Source organism: Morone saxatilis, unplaced genomic scaffold, assembly GCF_004916995.1.
Source record: "Morone saxatilis isolate NCDOM2014 unplaced genomic scaffold, NCSU_SB_2.0 Contig14, whole genome shotgun sequence".
In the NCBI taxonomy this organism is placed as follows: domain Eukaryota; kingdom Metazoa; phylum Chordata; class Actinopteri; family Moronidae; genus Morone; species Morone saxatilis.
Window position 1 is genome coordinate 19,126,827 of NW_023339696.1, and position 13,631 is coordinate 19,140,457.

Consider the following 13,631-nt stretch of genomic DNA (forward strand, 5'->3'; position numbering starts at 1 on the left):
GAAACTAGTCAGTGAATTTTCACCTAACTCAACCTCATTTAGTCAGATTTGAACCTAGACCAAGATGCATTTTTATTAACTGTGACCGCTCTGTAGCTCGCTGTGTCGGTTGGTTGGTCTGCTAAATTTTTCCCACCGTTTGGCGGCCACAGCTTTCGCCCTGGGAAGCTGAAATGTTGCATGGAGGTCAAGTGTTTGTGAGGTTGTGTGTCTGTGAATGCAGTATGGATTCACGTTTGTTGCAGCTATTCCAAATGTGTGCTTCTTCACCTGCACATAACCAAATCCATGCTTACTCTGTGAGTTAATGGTTAATCAGCAGATGCAAACTGGATGCAAGATGGAGGGTTAACAGTGAACAGCTAAAGGCTTATTTCGCGGATGATCAACACTACGCAAGATTTTCAGTCTGAGTCTTAGTAGTAAGGAGTTCCGACGACAGAGGATCATGTGATAACTCACCACTCCGTTGGTTGAATTCTTTTTGTCCACCAGGACTCGAGTGCTGCCCCCTTCTGTCATCTCTATGGAAGGAGTTGCATCCCAGTTAGTGGTGGCACGGGGGATGGGGGTGACGCCAGTGGGCCAGGGCTGGTTTACGTCGCCTGATGAGTATGGACTGCTGCTGTAGTCTGGCTTGCTCTTTGAGCAACTCCTCCTGATGGACAGACAATGCGGAATGGAAAATGTGCATGAATATAATATATAAAATCCTTATTCCTCCAATAGAGCTCTATTTAACTATTGAAAACACATAAATTATCTACATTTTTCTTCATTACAGTGAACACAGTAACTGCACTTTATTTTTAGTCAATCATTCACCGTCCTGCTGCCTTAGATACTCACTAACACACCAAATGTGTATTAATTCGTAGCTGAAAACAGTCCCCAACACGTCTTATTTACTCCTGATTGCTAAAAGCTACAGTGCCCAACTGTTTTAGGAAATTCCATTTAAAAATGAAATAATATATTATATACATATTATACACTGTTTTAAAGATGACGTTAGTAAGAACCAATGGGCTTGGGGCCACAGTCAGGGCTGGGGCAGTTGGAAAGATGTACTAACACATTGTTTTTGGTCTTTTCATTTAATTTGCTGACTATAATAAAAATACTGAATGGTATGGCCAGCCTTAGTATTAAAAATTGGTTAAATCTGATTGAAAACTGCGATTTTTAGGCATTTGGGTTCCAATTAAAACGATGCTGAAATTTTATTTTTTTTTTATCAAAAAATGTAACCCTAGTATTATATATTTAGACCTGCAAATAACCAAATCCATATTTACAGACTAATGTAGGTCAAATGTAAATATGTATTTATTTCCAGAGAGCTAAAGAGTAAAAAATAAGCCTGTATTGATTCTGGTAAGGTTGAGGATCTCACCAGCAGCAGTAAATGAGTAAAGCCAGGATCAGGAGGAGAAGAACTCCCCCCAGTACACAGGAGATGACCACCACTGCCAACAAAGCCGCTGTAAACACACACACAACCAGACACGTTTACATTTTTATGGGTCAGCACATAACTGTTAATACGGCTGCATCATTTTAGCCTTTGAAATAGTGTTGTTACTCACAATCATTGCAGTTGAAGCCAGCATATCCAAATGCACATCTGAAAGAAAAAAACAAAGGGATATTTGTATTTCAGGGCTGTCCTGCAGCATATTAATGGAGTTTAGCACTGAATCCACATGGGGGAGCCAACTTCACATTAATAACACACAGACACCCCACACCTGACATTAAAAACACACTAAACAAAACGTAAAATGTGTGTACTCACGGCTGGCACGTGTCTCCCACTGCCCTCTGCCCGCTCGGACACGCTACAAAGAGAAACACAATGTTTTGCACAAAGAGACGGAAACAAGAACATAACAAGCTAGAGTTTCAGCCTCAGTCGCAGTAGATGGAGAAGGACAGCACGCCTGGTTGCACATGCAATGAAAACATGAACACAATGAGAGCCTCTTCATATGGAGGCTGCATAGAGACCATTACAAGCACATAATTGTACATTATGTTTTTTTTTCCCCTGGGAAACGAACTGTATGCGGCATTTGTATGAAAGTCTAATTCTTTATTAGCTCTTCCTATAGCTGATCTCCTTGGTCACAACCATCCAGAGAGAGAAAGCTGTGATTCTTCCACGTGTTTCCAGGGAAACAACCCCGTTAAAAAGAAATAAATTAGAGAGATAAATGAAGGAAGGGCCAAGGGTCGGCGCGGAGAAAAGACTACAGCTCTTGACCTTGTCTCTGAGTCTTGCTCCCTGTTGTTTCTCCCCCTCATTCTCTCACACAAGTATTTCCCTGAGGATAAGAGGGGTTTGTTACAGTTCTCCTAACTGCAGATCAGCTGGGAAAATTTCACTTGAGCTTGTCTCAGACACTGCGGGTCATCAGCTCTTATACTTTATACATGAAGCTTTAATAATCTGTGGTGCCATGGCAGCAGAACACTGTAAAGATTACACATTTTGAACATGAAAGACACAACGTAAATACTACAGAATGTTCTGGTCTGCCTCTCGATAAGGGAGATAAATAAAGAATATTAAATCGTCGTTTTTACCTCTGCAGCTGGTGTTTGAGTACAAGATGGAGATGTAGCCCTCTTTACAGGAACAAACAGGACGTCCGTTTGTATTTGTGCAAGTTGTAGTGAAGTCATCACAGGGTAATGGGTCCTGCTCACACAGGTTTGTAGCTAAGATAGAGCAGATATGAGAAAAACCCTCTTCTTTAACCACTGCAACCTGTGGCTCATACATATCAATCAAAGACTTACTACTGCTTACCTGTAAATGTAGCATTAGCCAACAGTGTATTTGAGCCAGCTGAGTTGTCTATGGCCTCTTTAATGGAGTGATCAACAGTCTCTTGAGTGGCATTGGTGTTTTGAAAGACGTTATTTACAGTTGCTTGCACACTTCCTGGTCTGGAGAGTTATAGAAAAGCACCAAAAAAAAAGGTAAACAGTCTATTTTTTGTGGCGTAATATTTCACTGAGAAAGGAGAAAAAAATACTCACGCCAGTTGCACAACCTCAGACTGAATATACCCTGGCTGATTTTTGAGGGCATCTTTGAGCTATGAAAGAGAATAATCATGTGGTTTAATGATAGAGAGAGCAGCATTTAGTAAAGCTATTCAACATGCTTTACTAGCTCATAACCCACCACTGCTGAGATCTCAGCCGCTGTTTCCTGGAATACTGTCGAGGACCTGTTGTTCATTTCCTTTTGAAATGTCAAGGAGGTGAGATGAAGATGGCCTGGGAACACTTGGGCTGAGTGAAGAAGAGAAAAATAAGGCGAGAGTCTCACCGTCACCACCCTGTTATGATGTTTGTTTTTCATCCAGACATGAAATGGTGTTATGTTCTTACCGGGTACACAGCGGTCATCTTGTAGGAAGCTGCCAGAGAGACACTGGCAAGTGCCATTAAGACAGATGCTATCAAGTGGGCATGGGACGGCAGGACACACTGTTGAGAGATGGAAGACAAATGTAAACTAAATTTGTCAAACCTGCAATAACCAACATTTTTGGCAACCTGGGGGCAGTGGAAACAAGACTGACATATCATCACCTTTTAAGTCCATATGGCAAACTTGTTAGCAAACAGTTGCTTAATTACACATCCAGCATACGTGGGCAGCATTATCTTTAATTTAGAGTCATGTTTCTGGTCACCTGATGAACATAAGTCCAATATTCACTCTCTTTTAGCTTTATTTCTGGTCTCTAGTGTCTGGCTTTGTTAGCTTCCAGCTGCTCCACTATGTTCACCAGCTAGTCACTAACTGTGTCTTCCTGCGGTTTGCTGCTGAACAGATAGTGTAGAGTGGCCTTATCAGTGTTTCTTCTCTGAAAACAACGCTATGAGAGCCAAAACCAAAACCAAAACAGTGAGCTGAAACTCATAATAAAGCTCCATAGCAGTTGCAGTGTTACTTTGTGCAGGATTTAAGAAATTCCTTTTACTGATCAGTTACGATGGATCAGGATCGATGAAATCCTTTGCTGTAGTGTTTGGTTGGATAAAAACCTGCATTACAACTTTTTTATCTCACCCAATAGCCTCATGGGTAACCACAAAGAACTACATCAAGCGCTTTGGAGAAAGGTACAAACCTTTGACCGGGATGGGCGGGGCAGCTGTGGTGGAGTTGGTGGTGGTCTCTGTTGGTCGCACGGTGGTGACAGTGATGGTGGTACCAGTGCTGATGGTGGTGATGGTGTTGGTGGAGGTTGGTGTGGCGGTGGAGGAGGCTGTTGTATTGCCAATAGCTGGTGTGGTTGAATGAGTCAAAGTGGTGGTTCCTGCAGTGTGGCTGGTCACTGTAACAACAAAAGATATGTAAAAATATGTCCAAGGACATTTAAATAGAGAACACAACCGTTCTCAACACCTAATAGGGTTACTATGAATATTTACTGTATGTAAACATGAACATGATCCTGTATAAAGCTGTACAAGACAAAATTATTAGAGGAAAAATATTATTATTTACCCTCATCTCAAGTTAGGCCTTTAAGAAGCTGTAGATTCCCCACATATTACAGACTAGCTAGGCTTTCGTATTGTCTGCAGTTTGCTGGCATTAAATTATTCTATGAGGTGATTTCTTAAAAGGACCACAGTGGTAGATGTTATTGCTACAGACCATAACTCCAAAAACATTTTTCCAAAGCATACGAACCATTTTAGATTTATTTCCTGCTCTTCAGGCTACTATGGGTTTAAGTTGATGCAAAGCAAGTTGGAGAGACTCGAAACTTGCTTCTGATAAGTAATAGTGATGTAGATGCAGATTGCAAGAACCTTGTTTCACCCTTTTCAAGCACAATGGAGAAACTACGGTGGGTTAGGGTTAAAAACATGAATGGCCATGTCTAGAGCTGGTGTTTGGTTTGTCCGTCCATAGAAGGTAACAAAAACATAATGATTCTTATTTCCAGGTGTTTATACACTAATGAAAACATACCTACAAATATTACATTCCATTTCTACCAATAAATCCTCCTAAATGTTACGCACTGGACCTTTAAGTGCCTGCAAGGTTCCCATAAAATATTAGCCTAAAACCATAGCTGTCTAGAAGGTGGGGAACTTTCAGTAATAAGAGCTCAAAGCACCACTGTGCAGGCACAGTACAGGCTCACAGTGCATGGCTGTAGACTTGGCAAGGACATGTAGAGTTGTTTAAAGAAAAAGGTTCACATCATATTTTATATTGTGACTTGAGTTGCTTCAAAAGACTTCAAAACCGTTCTGCATGTAGCATCCCAATATAAAATGTAAAATTGTACTTACTGAATTCCTTCTCACCTGCACGTTACAACATATTATTTTGTAAGAACACACATCAACACACATCATGCGGTTAGTCCTACCTCCTGAGGTTGCTGTTGAGGGACTAAGGGTGGTGGTATTTCCAGTGGGGGTTACGGTGCTACTGCCTGGGGAGGTGTTTGGAGGGAGAGAGCTGGAGGTGGAGATGGAGGTAGGTGAGGAGGGTTGGGGTCCGGTTGTGAGGGTTGTGTTTGTGGTGATAGTGGAGGAGGAGAATGTGGTGGTGGATGCGGGAATCACAGGCGAGGTGTTAGTAGAGTTTGTTAGTGTAGTTGTAGTTAGTACAGCTGTAGAGGTTTCTGGAGTTACTGGACTTGGATTTGCTGTGCCGTTGTTGGTTTGTGTGGCCGCTGGAGTTGTTGTGATGTTGCTTGGCTGTGTTATGGCTGTAACCAAGGTTGTGTTGTTGGTCTGTGCAGTCGGTGTGATTGTAGTTGTTTCATTGCTTTGTGTGACTGGTGTACTTGTAGTCGTGACGTTGCTTTGTGTTACCGGTGTACTTGTAGTCGTGACGTTGCTTTGTGTGATCGGCGTGATTGTAGTTGTTTCGTTGTTTTGTGTGATCGGTGCACTTGTAGTCGTGACGTTGCTTTGTGTGATCTGTGCACTTGTAGTTGTTTTGTTGTTTTGTGTGACTGGTGTACTTGTAGTTGTGACGTTGCTTTGTGTTATTGTAGTTGTTTCGTTGTTTTGTGTGATCGGTGTACTTGTAGTTGTTTTGTTGCTTTTTGTGACCGGTGTACTTGTAGTCGTGACGTTGCTTTGTGTGATCTGTGCACTTGTAGTTGTTTTGTTGTTTTGTGTGACTGGTGTACTTGTAGTCGTGACGTTGCTTTGTGTGATTGTAGTTGTTTCGTTGCTTTGTGTGACCGGTATACTTGTAGTTGTTTCGTTGTTTTGTGTGACTGGTGTACTTGTAGTCGTTTTGTTGCTTTGTGTGACCTGTGTGATGGTAGTTGTTTCGTTGCTTTGTGTGACTGGTGTACTTGTAGTCGTTTCATTGCTATGTGTGACTAGTGTACTTGTAGTCGTTTCGTTGCTTTGTGTGATCGGTGCACTTGTAGTTGTGTTTTCACTTGTCATTGTGTGATCTGGAGCAGGTGTGGTGGTTGTTTTTGGAGTCTCACTAGTGTTGGTGGGTTGGCTTGTCTCTAGGCTTGTAGTGGACAGCGTTGTACCACTGGCTGGACTGCTGCTGGTGAAGTTACTGTTCTCCATGGTGTTGTTGACTGTAGCGGTGGTGGGCTCGGGGCTCGGCTCAGAGAAGGTCGTCTCTGCAGGGGTGGTGGTTGGTTTCGTAGTTGCAGATTCTGTGGCATTTCCTACAGTTGTAGTGGCTACTGAAGCTGTAAAGTGCTCTGTGGTAGATGGTAGTGAAGCTGTAGATTCTGTTGTGGCATTTTCTACAGTGGTACTGGCTACTAAAGCTGTGAATTGCTCTGTGGTAGAGGGTAGTGAGGTTGTAGATTCTGCTGTGGCATTTTCTACAGTTGTAGTGGCTACCGAAGCTGTGAAGTGCTCTGTGGTAGAGGGTAGTGAGGTTGTAGATTCTGCTGTGGCATTTTCTACAGTTGTAATGGCTACTGAAGCTGTGAAGTGCTCTGTGGTAGAGGGTAGTGAAGTTGTAAAACTGCTGGTTGTGTGGTTGTGAGAAATCTCAGGAGTGGTGGATGTCTCATTGATCATTCCCTCATTGGTGAAATTATGCGTGGTAAGATCTGTCGTTGTCGTTCCTACAGCCAAAACAAAAGCACATAAAATAATCAGCTCATCGCCTTCTCTCTCTTTGGCACATCTCAATAAAATGTTAGTCAATCCAAATGTGTGATTTAAGCCGCCAGAAAAAGAAGAATTTACAGTAGCTATGTGTAGGATTTGAAATGTTCTGATTTTGGCGCCCCCCAGTGGTATTATCAGAACACATACAGTGGCAGCTGGAAAAATAAACACTGTACAAATGTCCAGATAAATGTGCTCATGAAACAAAAAAAATCAGGATAAATAAAGGAAAATGCTAGATAAAACCTGCATTAATAGATTTTTTGTCACTAGGGGGCAGCATAAGATATAAAGACAATATTACACTATTAAGTTTGATATAGTGAGCTTATTTACACATCAAGCAGACATAGCAACATTAGCATTCATTTGAAGTCGTGTTTGTGTCCAATAGATGAATGTCACTCTCTGTTTGGGGCTCTTTAGCTGCTAAATGCTTCGCTCTGTTCGCAGCTTTTTCACTGAAAACATCCGCCTCCTGCAGCTGGAAACAATGCTGATAAGAGCAGTGAGAGAGAACCAAAACCATAAAGCTGAGGACCATAAGCCAATCTGCTAAAAGATGCTAAAATACTCCACAGAGCTGAGGAAACAGGTGATAATTCTCTGTGGGTTCGTCAATACAAGCAACATACAAGTAGTCATTTGATCCATTGTTAATATACAAATATTGATTAAAGCAGCTTTAAGATGTGTAATTGCCACATCACAGCTTACCAGCTTAATTATCCATGCTAATTACTAAAGGAAAATAATGCATTAATTAGCAAATATTTCCATGTTAATGCACTTGTATTCACATGTTCATATTCACAGAGAAACAAATAATAACTCAAAATCTAATTAATTCATCTACTGTCTACAGGAAGCTTGTTGTAAGTGTGACATTTCTGTAATTTTAACAAACGTGTCTACAGACAGATGCCAACATAAAACATAAAGTCCTGCACACTGTCCCCAACTATGACAGGAAATGATTATATAAGAGGACATTTATTTCTCATAATGGAGTTATATATTACTAAGATATTGCTACCTTCAGTCGTTCATTTTCAGCCTTACTGTCACTGCACAGAGTACAGGTGACAAGACAACAAAATACAGTAAATGTTGATACCCATACTGGGAGTCAAACCCAGGCCACCAGGGTGAAAACCAGGAATCCTAACTGCTAGACCATATGGGACCTGATAACAGGGATTTTAATGGTTTCATCATCGTCATTAGAATCATAAAGCACATGTTTTGATTTGAGATCTTCTCATAAGACTGCACTAATACAAGTAGACAGAGAACACATTGTAAACCTTGTATCGCTTATTTGATTTCTCTTCACTCATGTGATATTCCAAAACTCACAGTAGTTTAAACTGTAAACACAGAGGGCAACAAGGTTGTGGCTTAAATAACTATTTTAAGATTGAGTGTGTAAAAACAGGGACAAAAGCAGTGACTCAGCAGATAAGAGTTACCGTAGGTGACGGCTGTTTACAACACCGAGATGTGTCAGGCACAACTGCCGCCAACTCTATTCGACCGTCTTAAAGGAAAGAGCTCTGCCTCTTATTTGTTCTTTGTGCTGTCGTGACGCCTGTTCCCATTTTGCGTGCCCCCAGTCTTCGCTTTGTGTTTATGGGGGAACAGAGGAAGCCAGAGGGCAGCTTGAGGAGCGGTACAAACAGTAGGAGGTCTTTGATAATGGCTTAGCCTGTTTACCTCAGCTCCTCATCTGTATGCATTGAATGATTACATTCAGAGTTCCTTTCCAGAAGCCAGAGAGTGAACATGCTACTGAGAGCCAAATGGGTGGACGCCTTTTACAAACAGTTTTCTCCAGTAAGTCCTCTCAAAAGTACAAGGAAGTGGTGAGAAAACCAGGACTAATATCAGATCCTGAAGGTGATTTGATTATTTTCTCTGTGTACAAGGCCCTGTGTGACCTAATGTCTTTATCGCTTGGTAACCAAGACTCATTTAGAGATGAAAAATCACAGGCTCCACACACCCTGTGACAGCAGACTTTTATGGGTACAATGCACATGATGTACACACACAGACACACCCATTCCCACCTTCAAAGATCATGCATTACAGGAGTGGAAGAAGACATTAAGCAATCAACGATGATGGATGAGGAAGTGACGAGAGGTGGGAAAGACACAGATATAGTTTAAAATTACATTTTTAATGGGAATAAAGTAAAGGAGTGGCAGAGTTAAGCAGGGCCAGATCTATATGTGAAGCAGCGGAGCGTGAGATCATTGCTGTAAAACACATATATCAATTTGTGATTGGCTCGTCCAGATTAAGATTTAAGGCCAATGGACTAATCTCACTGGAAGACCAGAGATCAAGATTAATGAAAAACCTCTTAAATCAGATCTAGTCGACCATGGTCTTGATTAGCCCTGTTACATTCTCTGTGCGTTTACATTTTAGTATCAATTGAACGACTGAGTTGAAGGTTAAACATTTCCCTTTGCACCTCATTCCTGTATACTTTAAATTCTAATAAAATCTCAGTTTTATCTCCTTGCATCAAAAATGATCACATTTAAGCTGTTTTTCAGACTCCTATTGCTTTATAGAACCGTTTCAGTACACATCCTGTAGATTAGTCGGGTGTGTGCTCCACTACATTTGCTCGGTGCGATGCTCAAAGCCAGCAGGTAGATCTGTGTGCTGAAGGCAGTGGAGGTCCTAAATGTATATAAAATACAGTTCTTAACACAAACTAATGATCAACACACAACCAGCTGTCAAGAAACAAAAGAGTAACATTAACTCTGATGGTGTGGACTGGTCATAAACTCTGTCAAAGACCCTGATCGGCTATATGTTTGTGTGTGTGGAGAAACCACTTTCTTATCACCTTTTATCTCCACATAATTGTCAGGTTGGAAAGTTTACAGTGTTACAGCCGCTCTCTGTGTCTTGACTAATAATACACTAAAACTAATCAGGATCGACATACCGATCAATGACTGAACACTTAAGAAATCATAAAAAACGGACAGGGTCAGTGTTTAAAAGAGGGCATCAGAGAGAGTTGTAGCTGGGGGAGAATTATATGACTGAATACAATCTGTCCTGCCAGAACTATTGCCATAAAGTGAGGAGACATCTTCATCTTCATCTTCAGTTATCAGTGCTCTATATTAAAAAAAAAACTTGTACTTTGTGTTTAGTCCTAATTAGCAAATGTTAGCATGCTAACACGCTAATATGTTGGATCGACATTTGGTACAGATATTGATGTCCCCCATCATCTGATCAAAATTTTAATTTATGAAATGCTGTGATAGATATTTAAAGACCAAATACCTGCTAAACTAAAGGCGTAGCCTCACAATCATCCTCAGCTGCTAAAACTCGTGTTTAGTGCTAATTAACAAAGGTTAGCACGGTAGCACACTAAGGGGTCATCCCTATGTTCCCCGCTGTAACCTGGGCCCACTGACGTTTCGTCTGTTGCTTGTGTGTTTGCTTGTGTGTGTACGCAGTTGTACCTTCATTATTAATTCATTATCTCAGCATTGTTCAGGGTCAGGATCATTTATTGGTACTTTAGCTGGATACGCTTATCATTATGAATGTACAGAACCTAGAAAATCATAAATCCAACTGATAAAATAATTTTGTTTTGGTGAGATACCCTTTATTTATTATTTGGTGTACTGTTGTGTTGTGGGGCTTCATCATTCATGAAGGTGAACTTTAAGGGTCAGTTCATCCAATTACTATTTTTCAATAAAATCAACAAAAATAAAAATCTGAATTTCACTCCAACTGAAACTGAAAAAGTTGGTCATTAATGTGCAGAACTAAATTAATGCCAGATCTGATAACCTTGACATCAAAGCATTTTTCCAGTAAACGATAGATAAATGTGTTGGTAGCAGTAATGAGTTATGAATCACAGTACTGTAATTTGTAACACCTAAGGTAAACTACTGTCATCCTTATCATTACCTACAGCTAAGACCATTACAAGTAGAGCACAAAGAGATAAAGAAAGGCTTTTCTTTGGAGGAATTACACAATCACCTGTCAATACCGCCAATGGAAAACATACACAAGAGGGGTTTTTTGGGTGTGATGATATCTCAAGTTTCCGAGACGGTTGTGATAAGAAACTTTGATATGAGATTAGCATTGACGTAATTTACAGTAAGTCATCATTACTGAACTGACCTTATAAAGGCTCAGTTTTTAAACATGTGGCCTTCACATGCACTTACTATGAGAGACCTTAAACAGAGGCTCCTGGCATGCTGAGGTGTTTCTAATATCTCTCAAAAATAACTCAGATAAAGAGAGATGGTCATGAGAACGCCATCTATTTGTTGATGTGATGGACAAAAGGGAAATTCACAGAGAAGATGGCGTGTATGCATGGTTTAACACAAACAAAGAGTGGTTCTCCTTTCACTAATTTTCACAGAATTGATTGCTTCCACCGTCATACTCCATTGCTGCTTCTCTGTTTCCATTTACAGTTCATTGCAATGTCAGCCGTGAATGCCAAAAAGTTCCACAGGCGAGTTATGATGCCCCAGGAAAATACTGATATAACAAAAGCAGCAACAATATATTTTTAAACTTCTCTAACTTCACCACAGACCATAGCATGTTAGACGCCTGACGCCTTCTGCTTTTCGTGAGAAGGCTGGTGAAGTTACCCTTACTGGGAAAGGTTTATGAAACCCATATGAGACAATGTAAACAGATAGCAGTTAGTGTAATACACTTGAAAACAGTGGAGTAATTAAGAGCACACTCTGCCTTGCACGCCTAACAGGGAGCCTTGTCTCTGAGGATTTAACCTACAGCCGGATAATCCCCTGCAGACACAAAAGGGATGACTGGGTCAGGCAGGGTGACAAGTGGGTCTAAGGTCGACCCGCGAGCACACGCTCAGGAGGATGTGGATAAGAAGGTCCGGCTTCACCCACTGAGTCCTGTACCACCAGCTCCAGAAAGCACGGCTGCTACTTGGTTTGACCGACTATCACTGCACTGACGCCACCGACGCCTCTCTGCCCTTTCTTTTCCTCGACACACAAATCAAACGAGTGCAGTGTGGGCGTGTATCTGTTGCCAAGGAGACGTCTGCTTCCAGCTGTCAAAGCTTCACCTCACTTCAAATCACTAACAGTAGCAGAAACAGAGAGACGGAGCCAGACTTTAGCGTCGATGCTTGTGTTTCAGCGCTGCGCTGCACTTCAAGGGATTTTTATTCATGCGACACAATAGCACTCCTGTTAAGTACCTGCTCATGGACCAACTGTCAGATCCAGTTCCCCGAGCTCACATCCTCAATTTCCTGTCTGCGCTGCCACTCCTGGAGAATAAATCCTTGTCTGTATTAATGACACAGCAGAAGGAATCCAGAGCAGCCCAGAGAGCTGCAGACTCTCAATGCTGCCATGAAATAGCTCCAGTTTATTATTGCGGTTAGGGGGGGGAAAGTGCGTTCCTCAAATAGTTCTTTATCACGTCCAGCGGCACTGCGAGAAGGACGGACCTGATTAAAGAATGCATGTGGAGCAGGAGACGAACTGACAGGTTGTGACCCAACAGTCAGGAAGAGCCTGAGGCCAAAAGGCAGCATCTCATCAGGAGGCAGAGGAGTCATGTGGAGAGCTGACATATAGTGGTGTGTGTGTGTGTGTAGTGTTTTAGAAATGCAGTATAACATCTGAAACAAGCTGATTAGAGACAGAAATGCCGGAGGCACACTGCACTTCAGGTCCCCGGCAAATGGCTGGTCACACTTTGGGTGCCTTTGGCCCAGCTAATGAGAGTGAACATTTCTCACATACTGCTTTATGACCTCCTGGTATTTAAATGTGGCCATCCCTGCGTTACAAAACATCACGGTGCACCAGCAGATACACACGGGTTTCCTTCAGCGTTCACCACTGAGGAAACATCAGGCCTGAAGGGGTGCACACATCAAAGCAACACAGCTGACTCCGGGTCACCGGGAGCAACCTCGCAGGACTGAGAGGAAGCTTTTATGTTCACTAACTGACAGTCTGTCATCCTGCTGAGTGTCTCGTGTCAATAGTCCTGATCGGAGGATACGCTGAGGCCTCATAGGGAGGAGGCGAAGGGTTGGGCAATGTGTCAATATGCTATTCAATATGTATATATTAGACAACTACTCAATAAATTAATTGACTGTTGGTCGAACAAAACAAGACATTTCTCACCATTTTCTGATATTTTAAGGACTGTACAAGTCATCAATTAATCCCCCCCAAACAAATCGTCCGATTAATTAATAATAAAAGCCCTATACTCGCCACTTTATCAGGTACACCTCACTGCAGTCTGATGCAACAGTCCTACAAAGGTAATCATGTCAATCTTCTTATATAAATGTATTCAGATTATTTCAGAATCAGAATCAGAAATACTTTAATAATGCCAGGGGGAAATTATTTTTCCAGATATACAAACAACATATA

At 41.6% G+C, this 13,631-nt stretch overlaps 1 protein-coding gene across 2 annotated transcripts in view; it reads right to left on the reverse strand.

Moving 5' to 3' along the window:
• The window catches only part of si:ch211-198m17.1 (uncharacterized threonine-rich GPI-anchored glycoprotein PJ4664.02), a 19,188-nt gene that overhangs the window by 1,535 nt on the left and 4,022 nt on the right, over positions 1 to 13,631 (reverse strand). Inside the window, exons 2-12 of one of the 2 annotated variants that reach the window (XM_035654372.1) lie at positions 5,418 to 7,109; positions 4,155 to 4,343; positions 3,406 to 3,504; positions 3,197 to 3,306; positions 3,049 to 3,107; positions 2,816 to 2,955; positions 2,590 to 2,724; positions 1,799 to 1,841; positions 1,590 to 1,627; positions 1,397 to 1,484; positions 463 to 658 (exon numbers count right to left, since the gene is read on the reverse strand). In XM_035654372.1, coding sequence (XP_035510265.1) covers positions 463 to 658; positions 1,397 to 1,484; positions 1,590 to 1,627; positions 1,799 to 1,841; positions 2,590 to 2,724; positions 2,816 to 2,955; positions 3,049 to 3,107; positions 3,197 to 3,306; positions 3,406 to 3,504; positions 4,155 to 4,343; positions 5,418 to 7,109 — 2,789 coding nt within the window. Of the gene's footprint in view, positions 1 to 462; positions 659 to 1,396; positions 1,485 to 1,589; positions 1,628 to 1,798; positions 1,842 to 2,589; positions 2,725 to 2,815; positions 2,956 to 3,048; positions 3,108 to 3,196; positions 3,307 to 3,405; positions 3,505 to 4,154; positions 4,362 to 5,417; positions 7,110 to 13,631 lie in introns of both variants that reach the window. The other variant, XM_035654371.1, reaches the window with a different exon arrangement.